At 48.1% G+C, this 19,864-nt stretch overlaps 4 protein-coding genes and 1 long non-coding RNA gene across 6 annotated transcripts in view; 2 read left to right on the top strand and 3 right to left on the bottom strand.

Moving 5' to 3' along the window:
* ECD (ecdysoneless cell cycle regulator) overlaps positions 1-857 on the bottom strand; it is a 9,092-nt gene extending 8,235 nt beyond the window's left edge. Inside the window, exon 1 of the mRNA XM_027665618.1 lies at positions 642-857. Coding sequence (XP_027521419.1) covers positions 642-855 — 214 coding nt within the window. The 5' untranslated portion in view covers positions 856-857. The remainder of the gene's footprint in view (positions 1-641) is intronic.
* FAM149B1 (family with sequence similarity 149 member B1) lies at positions 854-12,587 on the top strand. Of its 2 annotated transcripts, XM_027665619.1 has the most exons (15): positions 854-958; positions 2,215-2,319; positions 2,436-2,547; positions 3,210-3,352; positions 3,987-4,106; positions 4,695-4,865; positions 5,801-5,988; positions 6,265-6,395; positions 6,951-7,004; positions 7,432-7,544; positions 7,846-8,040; positions 8,912-9,038; positions 9,363-9,488; positions 9,951-10,032; positions 11,167-12,587. In XM_027665619.1, the coding sequence occupies exons 1-15, from the start codon at positions 924-926 to the stop codon at positions 11,238-11,240; spliced, it is 1,776 nt and encodes a 591-aa protein (XP_027521420.1). In that variant the 5' UTR covers positions 854-923; the 3' UTR covers positions 11,241-12,587. The 2 variants fall into 2 exon arrangements, with proteins under 2 accessions (XP_027521420.1, XP_027521421.1); XM_027665620.1 differs by lacking the exon at positions 6,951-7,004.
* Positions 4,100-7,500, bottom strand: LOC113957826. The gene is made up of 3 exons (XR_003531303.1): positions 7,410-7,500; positions 5,906-6,092; positions 4,100-4,426 (listed from the first exon to the last, which is right to left on the bottom strand). It is a non-coding gene; the product is annotated as an uncharacterized LOC113957826 (long non-coding RNA).
* Positions 12,588-13,332: 745 nt separating the features above from the next.
* Positions 13,333-16,142, bottom strand: DNAJC9 (DnaJ heat shock protein family (Hsp40) member C9). The gene is made up of 5 exons (XM_027665634.1): positions 15,947-16,142; positions 15,338-15,475; positions 14,957-15,211; positions 14,201-14,284; positions 13,333-13,798 (listed from the first exon to the last, which is right to left on the bottom strand). The coding sequence occupies exons 1-5, from the start codon at positions 16,124-16,126 to the stop codon at positions 13,679-13,681; spliced, it is 777 nt and encodes a 258-aa protein (XP_027521435.1). The 5' UTR covers positions 16,127-16,142; the 3' UTR covers positions 13,333-13,678.
* A 409-nt stretch (positions 16,143-16,551) lies between these two features.
* The window catches only part of CWF19L1 (CWF19 like cell cycle control factor 1), a 10,719-nt gene continuing 7,406 nt past the window's right edge, over positions 16,552-19,864 (top strand). Inside the window, exons 1-4 of the mRNA XM_027665632.1 lie at positions 16,552-17,989; positions 18,073-18,157; positions 18,337-18,415; positions 18,902-19,003. Of these exons, the coding sequence (XP_027521433.1) occupies positions 17,970-17,989; positions 18,073-18,157; positions 18,337-18,415; positions 18,902-19,003 (286 nt within the window). The 5' untranslated portion in view covers positions 16,552-17,969. The remainder of the gene's footprint in view (positions 17,990-18,072; positions 18,158-18,336; positions 18,416-18,901; positions 19,004-19,864) is intronic.

Below are 19,864 nucleotides of genomic sequence, written 5' to 3'. Positions count from 1 at the left end.
AACTGCCCACAGACGGTGTGTGTCCCTCACTGGGGATATTCCAGAGCTGTCTGGACACACTCCTGTGCCGTGTGCTCTGGGACAGCCCTGCCGGAGCAGCAAGGTTGGACCAGATGCCCCACTGTGGTCCCTTCCAGCCTGACCCGTTCTGGGGATTCTGTGAACCCGCCGGGTCCCTCTTACAAACTCCTGGATACACCTGACAGGCCTGGCCGGGGCCCCCTTCATACACCGGTTCCCCTTCACACACCGGTTCCCCTTCACACACCGGGTCCCCCCCCCCCCCACCCGGTCCCCCCCCACCCCCCGGGCCCCCCCCTTCCCCCCCGGGTCCCCCCTCACCCACCGGGTCCCCCCCTCAGCCACTGAGTTCCCCCTCACACACCGGGTCCCTCTCTCACACACCGGGTCCCTCCTGACACACCGGCTCCCCCTCGCACGCTCCTCCCTTACACACCGGGTCCCCCCCTTACACACGGGGTCCTCCCTTACACACGGGGTCCTCCCTTACACACCGGGTCCCCCCCTTACACACGGGGCCCCCCCTCACCCCCCGGCCCCCCCTCACACACGGGGTCCCCCCTCACCCACCGGGTCCCCCCTCACACACCGGCTCCCCCCGGTCCCGCTCCCGGGCTCACCCCTGGCCGGCTCGTATCGCAGGCGGAACGGCTGCCGGTGCCACACGTAGGCGGCCAGGAGCGGGGCGAGCCGCACCAGGGCCGCCTCAGCGCAGCGCCGCAGCAGCTCCTGCCCGCCGGGGCCCGGCGCGAACAGGCGGTACCGCACCGCGTCCTCGGGCAGCGCGGGCCGCCCGAGCGACCCCACCTCAACAGAGCGACCGAGCGCCTCCATCGCGGCGCGGCCGCGCTCCGCCCCCGCGGGAGGAGCGGCGCGATGGCGGCGGGGCGGCGGCGCTGAGGATGATATCGCGATACGCGCGCAAACCGGTGCAGCCGTGAGTGGCCCCGCTCCCCCGGCCCCCATCGCCATCCCGGCCCCGCTCCCCATCCCCATCCCCATCCCCATCCCCATGCCCATCCCCATCCCCATGCCCGTCCTCATCCCGGCCCCGCCGCCCGCGCTCCCCCGGCCGCAGACAGGGCCCCGCGAGGGCCCGGCCGCCGCCCGTGTCCCCCCGCGGTCCCCCCGGGTTAAATCCCTGCTCTGCCCTTCCTGGTGTCCCTGGCCCAAGAGCAGCGTCGGTTCTGACCGACTTGGCTGCTTTTGTCCTGTTTGATTTAATTTAATTCGCCTCCCCGGGGACAGCGGCATCGTCTCTGCGCTCGGGGAGCTGCAGCGCAATTCACAACGTTTTTAGTTTAAAGGAAGACGTCTCAAAGTGAAGACCCTGCTTATAATATATAACTATTCTTAAATATAGTACTATAACGACAGTTCTGATACCTTAAATGTAAACCTTCGGTAACAATAATTTTGGGTCAGTTCTGACCCAATTGATATGTTGGCCTTTTTTTTTTTTTTATGTATTTGTATTAAACAAATGTGTATTTGATTGTATTTAATATGTATTGAACAAATATATCCATTTTGGAAGTTAGTGACTGATCTACAGCCTTTTTATGTTTAATTCTGACATTTCTGGCCAGCAGAGAAATGACAGGAGAGAGAAGTTCTCTATTTAAGCCTCATTCAGCTGCTGTTTGACACAGGGCTTCTGCCCTGCATTGGTACTTGTTGTCTCCAATTAATGCTACTTTTCTTGTCTCTCTCTCCTTGATCCAAAGTTTGACAAAATGAAAAACTACCAAAAATTATTCCTCCCAACTTGCCAGTGCATGTTTCATAGAATCACAGAATCATTAAGGCTGGAAAAGCCCTCTGAGATCAAGTCCAACCATTAACCCAGCACCACGGTGTTCATCACTAAACCATGCTCTCAAGTGCCACATCCACATCCTTTTAAACGTTTCTCGGGACAGTGACTCCACCAAGGCCTGTTCCAATGCCTGACCACCCTCTCCACGAAGAAACTTTTCCTAATATCCAACCTGAACCTCCCCTGGTGCGACTTGAGGCCATTTTCTCTGGTCCTTACCTAAAGCCTTAGTAACAAGAATTAGCCTTCTAATAACAACAGATGCATGCCCATTCCTTGAAAAGCAGAAAAGAAAAACCTGTTAAACTTCTTGGGAACTCTGCAAACATTTGTTCTTGCGAGTAACTTGTCAAGTTCTGCTGCTTTTTTTTCAGACAAGGACTCCCAAAACATGCCCTGAGGCATCACCCCCTGCCAGAGCCAGGAGTTCAGGTGTGCTCAGCCACACCCAGGGCTGAAAACCACGGCCACGTCTCCAGGTACTGTGGGCACATCTCTCCCAGAGCTGTTCTGATACAGCCAGGCTTTGTTTGCTGACACACTGCATTTGTCGTTGTTTATTTTTTGCCCATTGTTTATTTTTTGTGGGTTTCAGGGAGTCAGAAATCCGGAGGGAATCAGCTGATCATGGGAATGCAGGGTCTGCCAGTGAGAGCTGTGCTGACACCTCCACTGAGGACAGCTCAGTCTTCTCTTGGGGCTATGATGTGAGTAGAACATATCATCCAAGCCAAACCTACCACAGTGAGGAGAAAACTGTTCAAAATACCATGGCAAAGACATTTCAGGATAAAAATGAGGATTGGATCTGTTAATAAACCATGATGGTGATTATAAAAAGAACATATTTTTTTCTTTCTCCCAGTTCAGAACACATTTTAATGACCCCAGAACTGATCTCATTTTCTGGCTACATGAGCACATGTAAAGGTCCTGACCATCCCTCCCTTTCACTGTTTCCCACCAGCCTGCATTGCCTTTTGTTTTGTTGTTGTCTGTCTGTTGCAAGCCACAGATCTTCCACTGCATTAAAATATCACTGAATTCTATCTTTCCTGTTCTGATTTATGTAAATTCCTATATCTTGTAACTTAAAACATTTTGAAATATCTGTGTTATTACATTAGTAGTTTATGTGCCATGTCAATGTAAGCTTTTTATGTGGCCACCTTCAGTCTTGGCAGCAGGGGGGAAATGATCATCTCTGGGAGGAAATGGTTTCAAGTTAAAATCCTTCTATGCAGTCCTGTTAAGCTTTAAACAAATAGTTGTCTTTTTCAATTATATTAAAGAAGAATCAATTAACACCCCCCCCTTGCAAATGCAAATACTGTTCACTAGGTATTTACTGGATAACTTCCCTTTCTAGGAATTTGATAAAGCTGCCACACAACAAGTTCAGCAGATGTTCAGACAAATTGATGAGCTTCTCTATGAGCAGAAAGAAAATGAGCATGTGGAGGGACTGTGGGAGGAATGCCAGCAGTGGACATCCAGCTTTCCTCATCTCAGGTATTTTATGGACAGACTAATGCCAATCCCCTCACAAAAAGGGTAGGGATAGACACAGTTGCTTTTAAAACATGAGTAGCAGGGTGGGTTTATGCACTTATGGAGTAGAGAGAAATAAAAAGATCACTCTGGTCATTAAAATAAGCAGTCTGTTACCTCACATTTGGTTCCCTGACAGAGGTTTATGGCTATTTGCAGCTGATTTGGCCTTAACATAGCAGAGTTCTCTTAGAAAATTGGGGTTTGCTCTGTTAAGCACAGCAGATTTTGTTGTGGTGGAGCTATAAGCTTAAAATCATGTAAAAACCCTCCTCCCCTAATTCAGCAGTCCTTATGGCTGTCTGAAAACTTACATTTTAAATCTTCATTACGTGCACTTGAAACAGTTTTGTCCATATTCATAAGTTTTACAGTTAGCAGAGCATTAAAAAAAAAAACCAAACAGGCCAGACTTTCTTGATGTATTTACCTGGCTCAAAGCAACCTGTACCAGGGAAAACAACTGAACCAACCACCAGGAAAACTGCACAGCTCCCCAGAAGAGCTCTTAGGGTGTGCTGCTGCTCTGACACACTTCAGCAACCTCCCTTCCAGCACCTCCTGACGTGTGTCCCCTTTGCTTGTGCCCCGGCAGGGTTGTGGGGAGGCAGGTGGTGGTGCCCACGGATGAAGGGTATGGATGGTTCTCCAGTTCCCCTGCGGGCAGTCGGGCTCCCTCAGGTGTAAGTTCACCTCCAGAGCAGGATGCTGATGAGTGAGTACCTGTGGAGAGCCCGGGCTGGACCGAGGTGGGAGGGTCACTTTGTTCTCTGCTGGGAACAAGGCAGTGAGAAGCAGCTTTGTCCTCTGCTGCTTAAAAATGTGCAGCCCTGACTCCTTCCTGTCCGGCTGAGTTTCGAACACAAGCACACTTTATTTTCCTTTTTAACTGAAAATAGTACATTCAGAGCAGCAAGACTACATAACTGTGCTCGTTGCTGACTACCTTGACCTGGTCAGTAAATAGAAATATCTTTGCTGCTGCTGACTGCTTAAAGATGTGTATGTTTTGTAGCTGGTTTTATTGCTAATCATCTGTTAAATTTGTGTAGAACATCAAAAATACAAAACAGTGCATTAGTACTATTACGATTTAATGTTTCAAAATGCTTTCTGATTTTATTTCCCTGAAGTTTCAAGTTCTTTAGCAAGAATTAAAAAATATCCAAAGCAAAAGTTTTTACTGTAATGAATAATTTGTTGGTCTCCCACGGCCTTAAGTACCATGCTGTCTCTCAGTTATTTGAAGTGGAATTAATAACTTATTTTCATTTCTGCTTTCTGACAACTGTCACCTGTTCAGATTTAGTGTTTTTGGCAAGAAGGTCCCTCTTTTTGTTACTCCTGCTCACAAAAAGGCCGACCCTTCCCAGTCTCCGACCTTGTGTTCCTCAGAGAGTGACGAAGGGGAAGAGGAAATAATTCTCTCCGAAGGCATAGTGGAGGAATATTTGGCATTTGACTGCAGAGATGTGTAGGTATTGAATATTAAGACAGCAACTAGTACCAGTGGCCTGGGGTTCCTGCTGTATTTGATGAGTTTATTTTTTTTTAATACTTTTTCCCTAGAGAACTTTCAAAGGCCTGAAGTTGCCAGGGAACTGAGAATTCTCCCTACTCTTTTCCTAGGACAGTTTATTATCTTTTCTGAAATTTTCTGTCATCTTTCATACCATCCATTTTTGTGCCTGGTTTGAATAGTTCATTCCATCGTAACTAAGAGCTTGCATATTTCATAAAACTTGTTTAAACACCATTTATTTTTTATACTGAGTCAAATTCATTGTTGTTTGTTATGCTGCTTTGGTTTTGTACTGTTATTTTGGGTGGAATTGTACCTTTTCCAGATTTTTCAGTGGTAATTTAAGAACTAAGAGTGGATTTGATGCTCTCCAAGAAACAATTACCACTCTTTTTTATCTTTTTGTCCCTTTACTTTATCCCACCCAACAATCTGAACATATGGCCTGGGTAAGGACTCTGGAGGGTATACTGTCAGTTCCTAACTACTTAATTGGTTTTAATAATTAAAGCCACTTAAGCTGCATGGACCACTAAATTTAAATTGTTACTTGTCTTGCTTTGACCAGGCCAGAGAGATGTTGCTGCAGGAAATAATATCATCTCTTGTCTTCAGCATTCTGTAGTGGCATTAGATATGGAGCTTGACAATGTGATGAAGAAACATCACTGCAACTATTAATGCTCACTTTTAAATAGGACTTTGATCTTATTGGTAAATAATTCATTATTTGTGAAGTATCATTTGTAAGAGTCATTCTGTACAGGGAAACCAGGGTGTGTGGTTGTCTCAGGCATTTCTTATTCAGGTTGGTGGGAGAACTAAAAACAAATGCAGGAGACAAAGGCACTGTGTTTGTGGTACAGGCAGTGCTTCCATTTTCACAGGGAGGAGGAGCTGCAGGAGAGGAAAAGGGGCCTGTCCTCTGGCAGACAGAAACTGGGCTTTCCTCCCATCTCCCCATATTCCTGCACCAAGGATTCCGTGCTCACCTTCGTGTTTGATGACGTGTGGAGTGAGGTCCTGGGCTGCATGGAGGAGCTGATCTGCAGGCACTGGGAAGGGTCAGCCTCTGGTGAGGATCACAGCTCAGGTGAAGGCTGAAAAGGGGGTTTCAGGGAGTGGATTTTGCAAGGAGGCAGTGGGGGAGAGATGTGTTGATGTACTGGGGGATGATCTCTGCAGCGGGAATAAGAAGGTAACGTTGTTGACAGTGTGAGATATGCCTTCAAAAGATTTAGCAGAACTTACCATCCAAGAGGACTCTCTAAACATTTGGATTCGTAGCACTGTCCACGACTAGCAGTGCCAACAGCCTGAATTGACAGGAACTCTCTGTTGCTTTGCACAGATGATGAGAAAAATATCATAACAGTGGAAACACTCAGGGCAGGTGCCAGAAGCCCTTTGCAGCTCGATCCTCTGCCAGCCTTGTTACCTCGTGTGCCACAGGCGAAAATGCCCTCGGTGACCTCAAATCTGGTAAGTGTTTTTAGCCCCTGCTTTGTGGAGGGATGAATCAATACAGTGTCACTTCAGCAAACACACTGCAGGACGTCAGTCCCTGGGTTGTGTTTAGGTACAGAACGAGTTTGGACTTTGTGGGAATGCTGACTGTCCTTTCTAACACTTAAGTCCTTTTACTACTCAGTTGCAAGTTTTAATTCCTGCTTCTCTCTTTAAAACTTAGTGTTTTATATATACGTGTAGGACAACCATGTTGAATAATGATGTAGTTTTTTCTATACTTTAATAATATTTGACCTCAATGAGACTGAGGACTGTGTGTGTGGGATCCTGTTCTCACCAACATCTTTCATCAGGCAATAGGGGACAAATCCCAGTGCAGCTCTAAACCAGCTTTTTTTCTCAGACACTGATTTTAACTGCATAATCTGCTTTGGATGATCTGCTCCTGCAGTGGTGAGCACCAAAGTGTTACCTGTTTTATTCCATTTTAATTCAACTCTGTCCTTATTTCTCTCTCCTTTATTTCTACCCCTGCCTGTTCCTCGTGTTCCCTTACTGTGTGTGTAGTGCCCAAAACCCAGATGTGGCCGCAAAAGCAAAAAGAGAAGAAAAACACCTCAAGTATGTATCCTGGAGGGATTCAAGCTCTGCTGTTTTCTCTTTTCTGTTGTTTTGGTGGGTGGAATTTGATGTTTTTCCAGATCAGTCTGTATTTGCAGATACAAAATGTGAACACGCACTCAAAATTAGCTTTGTAAAACTTCAGATTATAGTAATTGTTGGAAGATCCTGTCATGCAAGTGAGCTGCTCAGTTGGAAAATATGAAGTGTTAGGATACATTGTCTAACCACTACCATTTGCAGAAAAAAAAAAAAAAAAAAGGACTGCTAAGATGCTTGTCTTAGATGAAGAAATAATATAAAACTGAGTATATATCTGGATGTCATGGAAGAAATTAGTGACTTTTCTCCAAAATTATATACAAAATCTGTAAGTGTATCTCTGCCAAGCAGTAATTTACTTACTATTTTTTTTTTTAAATTTCAGGTCAGTCTCTCTCAAGGGTCAAGTAGTGGCTCTCAGCATAATCTGAATGGCTTGATGGTGATCCACGGGATCCAGTTACACCAAAGGAACCTGCCTGTAGTGGAGAAAACACTGTAAGAGTTACAGATCATCTGTTGTAAATAAAGTAGAGCGTTCTCACAGTGAGAGGGATTCAGCGCAAACCTTTGTGAGATAAATTGTGAGAAAGCTCTTCTCAATTATTTCCCTGCTTGTGTGTTTATTTGTCCTCTGTGAAAAATGAAGTGTTAGGATACAGTGAAACAGTATTATAGATTATCTAGTTCTGTTAAACATGAAGACACATCGTTTCTGCCCGTGTATTTTATGATTAATGCCACGCGTGGGTGAGTACTTTGGGCACGGGACCATCTCCCTGTTGGTCTGTTTTGTCAGGGACCTGGATGACAGACGGCCGGGTTCCAGCTCCATCCTCTCCATCAGAACGTGGCCAAATCGTGCTCTGGAGCTCAGCACATCCTCCCTGTCCCGCTCCACGAGGAGGAGGAACCCCCCTCCCCGGACCCTGCACCCCATCTCGGGCAGCCAGCCCCGCACCGGGACCCCGCGCTCCGGGGACGCCGCTCGGCTGTACGTCCCACCCGCCCCTCCTGCAGGCTAACACAGAGCCCAGCTGGCACCAAAACAGGCAGATGGGCAGGAGGAACACGGGGTTAAAGAAATGAGCTGCCCCTCAAAGCACAGCTGCCCCCAGAAAGCTGAGGGGCTAAGGCTGGTGGTCACCGTGCTGCGATTCACTGAATCACAGACACACACAGAGGTGGTTTGGCACCTCAGTCAACACCACCATCTCTTTCTTCACATGGTTTTCTTTTTCTGGAGCCTGTTTGCAAGATGAATTTAAAAGTCTACAGTTTTTGGAGGAGAAACTGCACGTTGCTATCCTAGCCCAGGCTGGGCTGTAAATATGTTAAAATAGGTTATCTGACTGACCAAAGTGCTCTTAAGGAACTCAGTGAACCAGTCAGTCACAGATAAAACATCTTATTTTGCACATTTACAGGGACCACAGGGTATCAAGAAACAATGCAGGCTTTGATATACCTCTGGTATTCCATGTGTTGCAAATCGTTGTAGTTTCCTTTCAGTTTTGTAGTTTATGTATAAACTCACTGAGCCTGTTATTTTCTTGTCACGTAGTGTTTAGAGATTAATTCCTTGTCCTTCCACAACTGATGTTTCTACTTCCAGTATTTTATGCTTCTGTTCCCTTTCCTCAGGCTTCAATCAGTCTAACAAATGTTAACATCTCACCTTTATTATATATTTTTAAATGTAGAGAGCGCTAGGAAAGTGTTTTTAAAATGTTTCCAAGCTTTTCTAAGGTGTTCTTATGGAACAGTCAACTCCAGAAGGCCAAACAAAATGACAGTATTATCCCTTTCCTCGTGCCAAACATATAAACTGTATTTTTTTTCCTCTTTTCACTGGTGCCTTTCAGTCTGACTGCACAGGAGCAGCTGACCTCCCCCTCCCCAGTGCTGCTGAACCGAAATCACCCCCTGCCCCCTATTGCCACCTCCAGCGTGGCAGAGCGTGGGAGCACCACAGGATCCCAGAGGCAAATGGTAAAGGAAACAATTCCATTTTATTGCTGAATAGTCTAAAGTTGTAATCACTGCTGATCAAACTGCCAAGCCCCAAAGTCCCAATTTATCTGTTACCCTGTGACAGCAAGTCAAATGGATGCACAAAAACTGTCACAGCAGTTCTGACTAACAACATCACCCACAGTTGCCTGCTTAATTCTCATTCATGCCAGAACGTTTTCCTCCTCGTAACTAGGTTGCAAAATGATTCATGTGGAAAATTAGCTTTAATTCCTAGGCTGAGGATTGCCAACGTGCTGCTGCAGTGAGAAGAAGCCATAACTGTGTTACCCTTCCCTGCAGAAACCTCGAGGGAGCTCAAGTCGTGCTCACAGTGTAACGACACAAGAAGATGCTCACCAGCAGCTCCAGGAGCAGCTCCTCCTGCCTGATCCTTTCTCCAGGCCTAACACAACCAACACATCCTTGGTAAAGCATGGCAAATTACACCACATCATCCTTAATAACTGCAGAGAGTGCTTGGTGAATTAACACTAATCAATGCCCAGTCTGTTTCAGTATCAAACAATAAGCACCTACTCTACTGATATCTTGTCCTATCCAGCAAATTGTTTTTTGTCTAAGCTTTAAAAGCTGCAATTTCAGCAATAGCTTTTAAATAGCTGCTTGATTCAACATCCTTGACTCAGCAGTTGCGAGAGTACACAATTTCTAAAGTCTGTTTTGAAACAGAACAATTTTTCCAGAATGTCTTTAACTGGCCCAGTGATTATTCCAAATAAGCGTTAGAAAAATATATTTTCTACTCCTAAAGTTGATTTAATCCTCCTCAAAGCTTTACTTAGGCCTTTACAGCATCTTGCCAACTAGGCAAATAGTTTGTAGCTGCGTTGTAATCTTGCTGTTTGCATTTTTCCCCTGCCCTCTCAGCCAGATTCCCAGCGCCGCCGTTCCTGCACCGTTCTGGAGCACAGTAATCAATCCTGGACAAGCAGAGCACCAGCAGGTTCAGGTATGTTCTTCAGGCACAGGATTCAGTAAGATCAAGCAAGGGGTAGGCTTTTGGGACAGGGATGCACTTCCTGCAGGGATACATTCCTCCAGGTAACTGCACCGGGGAGGTTTTTCCAAGTTCTATTTGTGTCTTTAATTTCCCATTACACAGGTTTTATCCTGGCTGTATCCCACTCTATTCCAGAGTATGGCTGGGTGCAGTTTGGGTTTGGTTTTTTACCACCAAGTATTTAAAATCACTTGAGGAAGTTTAATGTAATCTGCCCCAGTGCCTCTCAATGTCAAAGTGAAAAGCAGGAGTTGCCAACTTCAACAGAAACAGCAGCATCTACTTTATGCCCAAGGGGTTTTTCCTTCTGCTCAACTGTGCAACTGAAAAAAATTGCATTATGTCCAAAAGAAACTAATTTGCACTGTATCTGGAAGGGGTTCTACTAGATCTGTACTAGATGTGTATTAGATCAAGTCAAAATATATTGGAAAGACAGGAACTGTACCAGTACAATTCACATGCATCCTCTGAAATCAGAGTTGCTTGTACTGTGTCACTCCTTATGGGGCTGTCAGGATCTCCCACAGAAAAATGTGCTGACACATAGGATTGAGGCTGCAACAGTGAATGGAAGCTGCAAAGGTTAAGGCAGCAAGTAAATGAATGATTATTAGAGCATGTGAGGGGTCTTTCAGCTTGTTTAATAGCTGAATGGCCTCCTACCACTAATATAAGTGGTACAAGAGGCAATTTGAGTTTAAAAAAGGCACTAACAGAAGTAATTTGTTTTTAAACCAGCAAGGAGGGACTCCTGCTGAAATTAAAATAAATATCTCCTCCCCCCATCAAAAAAAAGCAGGATGAGTTTTATGACTGCTGTATTAACAAAAAAAGAAAAATTAAATTAGCAGAACTTTATAGTCTTGAATACTTGGTGAAATATCAAGGAATACAGTAGTTCCCTACAATGCAGCAACTTGGCAAGCACAAACTTTGCCCCTTTTGGAAGTTATAAATAATGCATTAGAATAAAGAGACTAAAAAAAGGCATTTTAATTTGAAGCTAAGGGAGATGCATTTGGTACTTAGTTTGAATACCTTTCAGAAGTCTTGAAGTTGTCCATGATCTCTGTTTCTTAGGTCTCCTCCCACGTGGTTCTGTGAAAGGCCACAGTCGAAGTGGATCAGGCACAAAAAGCAAACAGGGGTTCTGAGGTGCCATGGGGAAGTGTCCAATCCATCCATCCATCCAGCTCTGCAGAGTCATCAGCCACCTCTCATTCCCAGCAAGGTCAACGTTGTTTACAGAGAGTTTTCAAACACCCTTCCTCACAAATAGTTATTTTTATATAAACCTAAGCAGCAGCTGCCAAAGATTAGAAGGGGTACACTTAAACATTCCATTTTCTACCAGTAGAGAAAGTGATACTCCAGTGGAAGGGTGAAGGTACTCCAGGAAAGCCTAACTCCTAGGAAACCCAGCAAACACTCAGCCACTGCTGTGTTCCTGGGAGGTTCGTGATGGGTCCATGTCCTTACAAGGCAGGTACTGCAGAACCTGCTCATTTTTTCATTAGCTCCACAGAAGGTTGCCCAGGCCTTCCACAGAAGTAGTAATGTAAATTTTTTTAAGCTGTATTTATATATTCAAATACGTTTAAAGCAATATTGTACTAGGAAAAGCAAGCACTGCACTCGATTCTGCTTCTACAGCTCAGCTTAGGCAGGTGCTGGATCCTGCAGTAGTTGCAGCAGGTGTCTGGACACAGGTGTGTAGGACTAAGGCAGCAAAGCAGGTGAACTGACAGCTCCACAGGCAGCAACCACTGCCTCCTCCCGAGTTATTTAACCTTACACCTCTTCCTCAGTGACTGAAGAAGGGTTAGCAGCCAACAAGAAGCCTCTCACTACAAGCAGTTTCACACACTACTGCAAGAAAATACACTTGTCTTCCTGGTGAGATACTTTATGGTGATTTCAGAGAATGGCTCAGTCTCTCCCTTTCTAAAATACTTGAAATTACACAAGATTTCTGCTCTCCCCAAGCCACAGATGCACTGGAGCTTTTAGCAGCTGTGTCTGCACCGTGTGACAGACCTGGAGGAGGTGTTTGCTGCAGCTGCCCTTGTGGCTCCAGATAAGACAAAAAACCCCATGAAGTACAGGCTTCTCAAAACAAGTGGTTAGTTGAAAGTCTTACTCCCAAACAGACCAAAGTGTAAAAACAAGGTGAGGATAATCACTGGCTGTACTCCGACAAACTCAGGACACTGCACAAAAACAGTTGTTGCTTTCTAGTCCTATTCAAGAGCACTTCTTTTCCTAATTTCTTTGTTGTTCTTCAAATTACTGTTCATAATGGACAAAAACTTGTCAGTGTTCTTTAGGAAGTATCTCCCCTATCTCCCCACTCCAAGTTATGTTACCTACAGAGCAGCTAATAATTTTTAATCAATAATGAAGATCTTGAGTCCAGTTGATCCAAGCATGCTTTCATCAAGAACAGGGAACTGTGCAAATGTAACTCGGTTAACCTGTCTTTGCATTTCCAGAAGGTAAAAAAAAAAAAAGAGCAGCTCTGATCTCAATCTAAACCTCTCAAATTTGCAGAGAGAGAACCTGATGCTAACCAGAGGCCTCTACAAAATACAATTTCCCTGAACACTTGGGACTGCTGGAATATTGTACAGTGTGTCAGTTCTGTCAGGCAAACTGCAGATAAGCATCCCATTTGTATCCATGCCATTCCTCAGGGACAAAGTGAGTTTTCTGTAGCACAAGAGTTACAAAACCAGACAAATAAACTTGAATAGACTGCTGGTAACATAATGTAGTGTTTTATAGCCTAGAGGAGTCGGTGTGTTTAAATAAAAAAGTGAAGCAGTCTCCTCCTAAGGCCCAGCTCGTGTTTTCTGTACAGATGGTTGACACCAGAGACTGATCCTGGGCTGTTATTTATTTATTCTGTGTAACAAAAGTATCCTTTAAGCCCTGTGTTATCCAACACAATGATATGCTGTACTCTCTCAGAATCAGGGTAATTTTTAGGAGCAGGCAAGTAAAGGGGAACAGAGTGACCCTCTACCTCTGGCTTCCCCCCAGGAAGCTCCCTGAATGCTGGTGTTGAAGCAAGAAGGGCCTTCAAAGTGCTCACCTCGTGGCTCCTAAGCCTTTGAAAAATGATCCTGCAAATGGAAGTGTGCAGGATTTACTTGACTGAAATCAGGAGAATCAACACAATCAGTCTGTTTGGAACAGCTACTTAGAAAACAAGCAGAGAGAACTGGGGAAGCAACAGCACAGAACTCTGAAAAAAAACCTTCTCATTTATTAAATCTGCAGTTTTCCAAACTATATAAAACTACTGGAATATCTGAAAAACACCTGTTGAGCTGATGTGCAAAGACCTTTAAAAACAGCAGGAGGCTCGTTAGGGAAGAACTGTGTGAACAGCACCCATGGATCTCAACTGCAGAGCACCCAAAGGGTTTGAAGCAGTAGCACAGGAATGCTCTGTCTGCCTTGTCACGCCTCCCAGTCCCAGCCAGTCAGTGCACACAGCCCAGAACAGGAGCCCAGAAACAATCCCACCTTCTCCCAAATCCACGTTTCCATACAAAATGAGACCCGGTACTTCAGCCTACATCGTTCCTTATGTCTTCCTCTTCTTGGCTGCAGTTTTCTTTCCTCCTTTCTTGGCATTATTCCCATATTTTGCTTCCAGCTGGGCGAAGAAGTCATCCATTTCCCTTTCTCGATCCTTGCTTCGGCGCTGGGGAGGGGGAAAAGAAAACCAACCAAATTCAAAGCTTCTGTAACTTCCCAATACAGGTTATTCTGTTGAAGCCTGATAGCTACCTAAAATCTTGGAATACATTGAACAGGGAATACAATCTATAGAAAGTTTAGTACCATTACTGACACTCTCTGTCTAACTGCCTGCAAATAGAAATTAAATATTTTGAGTGCACGTGGAATAACTTTGTTAATTTTTAAAGAGACACAGGCAATAAAATCCATACCATACTCTGTTAATTAAAGTACATGGTTAGCATTAAGGTTTTAACCTCAGGAACTCAGAAGAGCTGCAAGGATCCAAAATCAAAGATGCTCAGGGAAAACACAATTATAAGCCAGTAACATAATTATCTGCAACAAACAGAAAGAGCCTTACTTGAATCAGCGCTTGCAAGTCATTTTCTTCACCAAGGCCCAGTTCATCTTTAGTCTTTTTTGCCTCTTTAGCTTCTTTTTCTGCCTGAAAAAGCAAACAAGTTTTTTTTTAAAAAGAGCATTTTGCATGTTATCTGACAAAGTCTTACAGGAGTTACCAAAAGCTTTTTTTTTTTTTCTTTTTGGCATCTGTGTACAAAGAGCTGCAAGGAAACACAAAGGGTTTCCAAGTTTGGCCACAGATGAGGACTCAGGCAAAGGTTCCATCATTTAGCAGAGAGGGAAGTTTTTCTGCTCTTTCACAATGTTGAATGTGATGTTTTTTCCTGTTCCCCTATCTATATCTTTTTTGCCTTAGCAGATCCTGCATTAAGTGAAAGGTTACTGTGATGTGCGTGTGACACTCTACAAAGTGTCTGGACAAGAGTCCATCTAGTCCAAAACAGTTTCACACCTGCCAAAAGTCAAGCAAAATGTATTTTCACCACTTGTTTTTTTTTTGTTAACTTCAACAACTCACAGCTTTGTAGATAAATGCAGGGACATGTGTAATAAGCCATTGTGTATAATAATGAAATAAAAGAAGGGAAAAAACTGTTTCCCAGCGATTTGGGGTGGGCTGTGATGAACACAGGTGAGCAAATGTGAACACTGAGCAAGGTGTGGAACTCGGCAATCCCGGGACAAACAGGAACAGCATCACTTATTTCTGCCGAGGGAGATAAAAAGGTTGTGGTAAACAACTGACAGAACCTACCCGCCTTCTCCTGGACATCTTTTTCTGCTTTGACTCCCTCACGAAGGCCTGGTAGGACGGGAGCTCCCCAGAGTCGATGGCTCGCTCGATCATTGCCTGGATCCTCGGCTCGTCCGTGTAGTCCACGCACATCACGGACTGCATGATCCGATTCATGTCACCCTTGAAGTTCAGATACGCTGCCTTCACATCCTCCAGCTCTTCCTCTGAGTTTTTGTAGCTGTTCTGGAAGTCCTCGATGTCTTTTACGGTGAGCTGGAGCGAAGAGATTACATGAGTAATTCCACGAGGTACAGGACTTGCTCACCAGAAGGATTTAAGAGAGAATACACAAAAAAAGAAACACTGGAGGGTTTTTCCGGCTCCCAGTGCCGCTCTCACCTTGAAGAGCAGCTGCCAGTACTCCAGCCAGTCCCTGTCTCCCTGCAGCACCTCAGCATCCTCATCCACTGTGCCGGTCTCGTCGTACAGGGCACGTTGTTTGGCGTCGCTCAGCACCGCGTACACCTTGCCCAGGATCTGCGGGACACGGGGGTGGCTGGTCATTGAGGGGGCAGTCACTGGGGGGCATCGGTCACTCGGGGGCAGGCAGTGGGTCAGTCACTTGGGGGGCAGCAGGTGGGGGAGCAGTGGGTCGGTCACTTGGGGTTGGTGGGTCGGTCACTTGGGGTTGGTGGGTCAGTCACTTGAGGGGCAGTGGGGCAACCGCCTGGGGGGTGGTAGGGTGGTCACTCCGGAGAAGGTCAGTGGCTCAGTCACCCGGGAGGGTGGTGGTCAGTCGGTCAGGGTCGGTCACTCGGGGACAGTCTGTCAGGCACTCGGGGGTCCGTGGGCTGGTCACTCAGTTCGGGTGGCAGGTCAGTCATGGGGGGGGCGGTGGGTCAGTCACTCGGGGGGGTCGGTGGGTCGGTCACCCGGGGGTCGGTGTGTCGGTCACCCGGGGTGTCCCGCCCGCTTTCCCGCCTTCCCGCCGCCGCCTCCCGCGCTCACCTGGAAGCGGCGCGTGGCCTCCTCCTTCTGCTCGGCCGGGACGCGGTCGGGGTGCAGGCGCAGCGAGGCGCGGTGGTACCCGCGGCGGATCTCCTGCGGGGACGCCTCCCGCCGCACGCCCAGCGCGCCGTACAGGTCCGCCGTGCCGAACACGGCCTCGCACTGCTGCGGCAGCGCCATCCCGCCGCGCCGGGACCGCCGCCACACGGCCCGATCCGCCCGCCCCAGGCCCGCGCTGCGGAGCGGCGGCTGCGCCGGGCGGGACCGGCGAGGGGCGGGGCCGCCATCTTGAGGGGCGGCCGAGGGACGGCGCCGCTGAGGGGAGGGGCCGCCATGTTGGCGGGAGGCGGCGGGGCCGCGGCGGTGCCGCGGAGGGGCGGCGGTGGGGCCGCCGGGGCGAGGGGAGGCCGAGGGGCTGCCTCGCTGAGGGGACGCGGCGGCGGCGGTGGGGCGGCGGCGCCTCTGAGGGGCGGCCGAGGGGCCGCGGCGCCGAGGGGAGGCGGAAGGGTCGCCATGACGCGGGGCGGTGCCGCCATGATGAGGGGAGGTGGCTGAGGGGCGTCCCCGCCCCGTGGAGCCCTCGGGTTGGGGATAGGGATGGGGAGGGGAGCGAGCCCTTTGCGGTGGGTCAGCGTTCATGACCTGCTGGAGCCGCTCGGCGGAGCGGGGTGGGATGGAGCGAGGCGCAGCGTGTTCGGGTGCCCTCGGAGCCGCCGGTGAGCGGAGCCCCCGGCCCGTGCCCGCCGCGTGCGAGCGACGGCCCGGAGCGCCCTGGGTGCAGTTACCGCCAGGGAAACGGGGAAAAGGGGCTCCTCAAGGGGCTCCCACTCGGCCCCGCTGGAAAACAAGCACCTTTGCTGGCTCTTTGGAGTGCCGAGGTCCTGGCAAAGGTGCCCCATCCCTGGAAGTGTCCAAGGCCAGGTTGGATGGGGCTTGGAGCAACCTGGGCCAGTGGAAGGTTCACACTTTACACATTTTTTCCTTCCAGGCTGTGCCCTATGTGACAACAGGAAAGTGTTTGTACATATCCAAAAAACCCCTCACGAGCTCTATAATTAAATGCCACACAAGCAGCATATGCACATTGAAAGGTTCAGAGAGACAGAAGCTTAAAATAAAAGTTGTTATTTTACATTTCTTGTGACTGTTGAAATGTAGAACGTTTCACTCCGGAGGGAATAAACCCCAGCATCATTACCTCAGATTTCAGCTCTGGGTTAGAGAATGCAGACGGTAACATTGTAGAACATTCATAAAAATACCTAAAAAGTTAATTTAAAAATACCTTTGTAAGGTATTGCTTGTTTATAAGGCATTATTATTTATAAAGCATTATGAATATATTACAAAAGCTGTTGTCTACCATTACTGGAGAGCTCTGCTGGTGTCAGTGTTCACTTCGTTAAGTGGTTGTAATAATAATAATAATAATAAAATAAAAATAAATATTAAAATATATCTCGATATGTATAATAAGCATATAATAATTATTATAATAGTAGCTCAGTGTAAATAATCACCTGCAGTGATCATTTCAGTCGGTTCTGACACCGACCCCTCCCTTACCAGATCACCTCTTCTTCACGCACTTTCGTCATTTCAGTGCTAACGCCGCCTGCAGCACTAACGCCCCATGAGAAAGACAGTGTAACAAAGGGTGTTAAATAGAAAATACTTCATTTCATTCTTCCGATTTTTTTTCCACTGGGATTTTGCCTTTTCACCCGAGGAAAGTCTGGCTGGCTCAGCTCGCTTGGCACTTCCAGCAAAAAGTCTTCCCGTCCCACTCCAGCCGGCCGTGCCCTTGGCATCCCTCTGACACCCGAGGGTCCCCGGGGGCAGGCTGGGCTCACCGGCGCTTCCCTGCGGACACCGGGATTTACCATTTCCCGGTCATTCCCGCTGGTTTTGCCGAGATTCCGTCGGCGCCGCCGGAGCGCTTTGGGCGGCGCACCGGGAGGCGGCGGAACCTTGAGGGGGAGCACCCGGAAGTGGCGGGAGGTTCCGGTCGGGCATCTCCGCGATGGCGGCGCCGCTGCGCGTGTGAGTGAACGGGATGGGACGGGGCGGGATGGAGGTGGCCGCGGGAGAGGAGGCCGCTGAAGCTGACGCACGGTGTCCCGCAGGCTGGCGTGTGGCGACGTGGAGGGGCGGCTGGAGACCATCTTCGGGCGGGTCCGCGCCATCCAGGCCAAGAGCGGCCGCTTCGACGTAAGGCCCGGGGGGCTGGCGAGACGCGGGGGGTCCCCATTCCCGGGGGGTTCCCGTTGCCTTGCCGGGATGGCGGGGCTGGGACAGTCGCAGCCGCAGTGTTGTGACAGTCCAGCGAAGCGTTGTGTGCGTTCTGTCTGCGCTCCAACGGTAAAGGTTGCCTTTCCCGGTGTTTTCAGATGCTCCTGTGTGTCGGGAATTTCTTCGGCTCTTCCTCAGAAGCGGAATGGGCCGAGTACCGCACGGGGGCCAAGAAAGGTAAGGAGGGAGGGTGCTGTCCCTCGGGATGCTGGCACTGCTTCCCAGCCCGCTGTGGAGTGCAGGAGCAGCGGTTGTGTCAGATCAGTCACACCCCAGCAGGGACACAGGGGTTCGTTTGGAACCAAAACTCCCTTGTGTGAATTCACTGCCTCTGTGCTCCGGGGTTTGTCAGCATGGCCTAGGGAATGTCCCTGTTTTTAGGGCTGTGGATCATTTTGGAGCTAATCTTACATGGGCAGGGGAGGCAGTTGTAGTTAGAGCAGAGGTTCTGCTCTGCCTGCAGCTGTGGGAACTCCAGGTCTGGGGACTTGTTCTGCAGGAAGGCTCCTTGTCCTGCACTGGGTGCTCCTTAGCATTGCAAGGGTGGGCTGGGGGGTCTGGCTGGACAGGCTTTCCTGCTGTGATTCCTGGGAAGCGTGGACTGGACCTCTGCTGGGGCACTGGAAGTAAAGCTGACTAACTGCAGGAGGTTTTCTCCCTCAGCTCCAATCCCAACCTACGTGCTGGGTGCCAACAACCAGGACACCCTGAGCTATTTTCCGGACGTCAGTGGCTGTGAGCTGGCTGAGAACATCACTTACCTGGGTAAGGCTGCAGGGGCTTTGGGATCAGGGAGCTGCATTTGCCTCCTGGGGCTTTCACAAGTGTTTTCTGATCTTCCCATTCAATATCTTCATTTTTCTGGAAGTTTCAAGGTGGCATTTTTTTCCTGTGGTTCAGACTGCAGTTGAACTCAATACAATCTGTGTAAAATGTGAAAGAAAACCTTGCTTATTTTGGGGTTTTTTTTGTTCCTCTAACACTGCACTTACCAACCAAAAGGAACAGTGGTTGAAAGAGCCTGTTCTTTGAGGGCATCTTCTTCCCTCTCTCTGTGTGGGGAAGGTTTTGTCCTTGAATATGATTTTGCTGTGTTACCTCTGCTACTGCAGTACAGCCACAAGTGTCAACTGAAGGTAATGAAACTGTACCAAAGCTAAAAGGAAAAACCACTGACCAACAATCTAACAAGCAGTTGGACCTGCATTGGCTTTTTTCACTCAGCCTTCATATCGAGCTTTTGGGTGGATTTTTGGGGAAGCAAGATAAGAGGGAGCAGAAAGAAGACAGAGGGTTGTCTGAACAGATGTTTCAGGGAGCAGAGAGAAGATGGGGTTGTCTGAGCAGCTGTTTCAGGGAGTACAGAACATAGAGGTTGTCTGAACAGCTGCTTCAGGGAGGAGAAAAGGTGGGGTTGACTGAAGAGCTGTTTCAGGGAGGAGAGAGAAGATGAGGGTTGTCTGAGCAACTCTGTCAGGGTTGAGTTTGAGCTAAACAGTGACTTCACTCCGGGCAGAGAAGATGAGCTGCCTGTGAGGGCAGTGTCAGTGTGTCAGGAGTGCTGGGCCTGGCCCTGTGCCCCTGGCTCAGTGGGTGCTGTATCCCTGGCTCAGTGGGTGCTGTATC

Source organism: Corapipo altera, unplaced genomic scaffold (genome assembly GCF_003945725.1).
Source record: "Corapipo altera isolate COAL_440 unplaced genomic scaffold, ASM394572v1 161, whole genome shotgun sequence".
Classification (NCBI taxonomy): domain Eukaryota; kingdom Metazoa; phylum Chordata; class Aves; order Passeriformes; family Pipridae; genus Corapipo; species Corapipo altera.
This window is presented reverse-complemented; position numbering and strand designations above follow the sequence as displayed.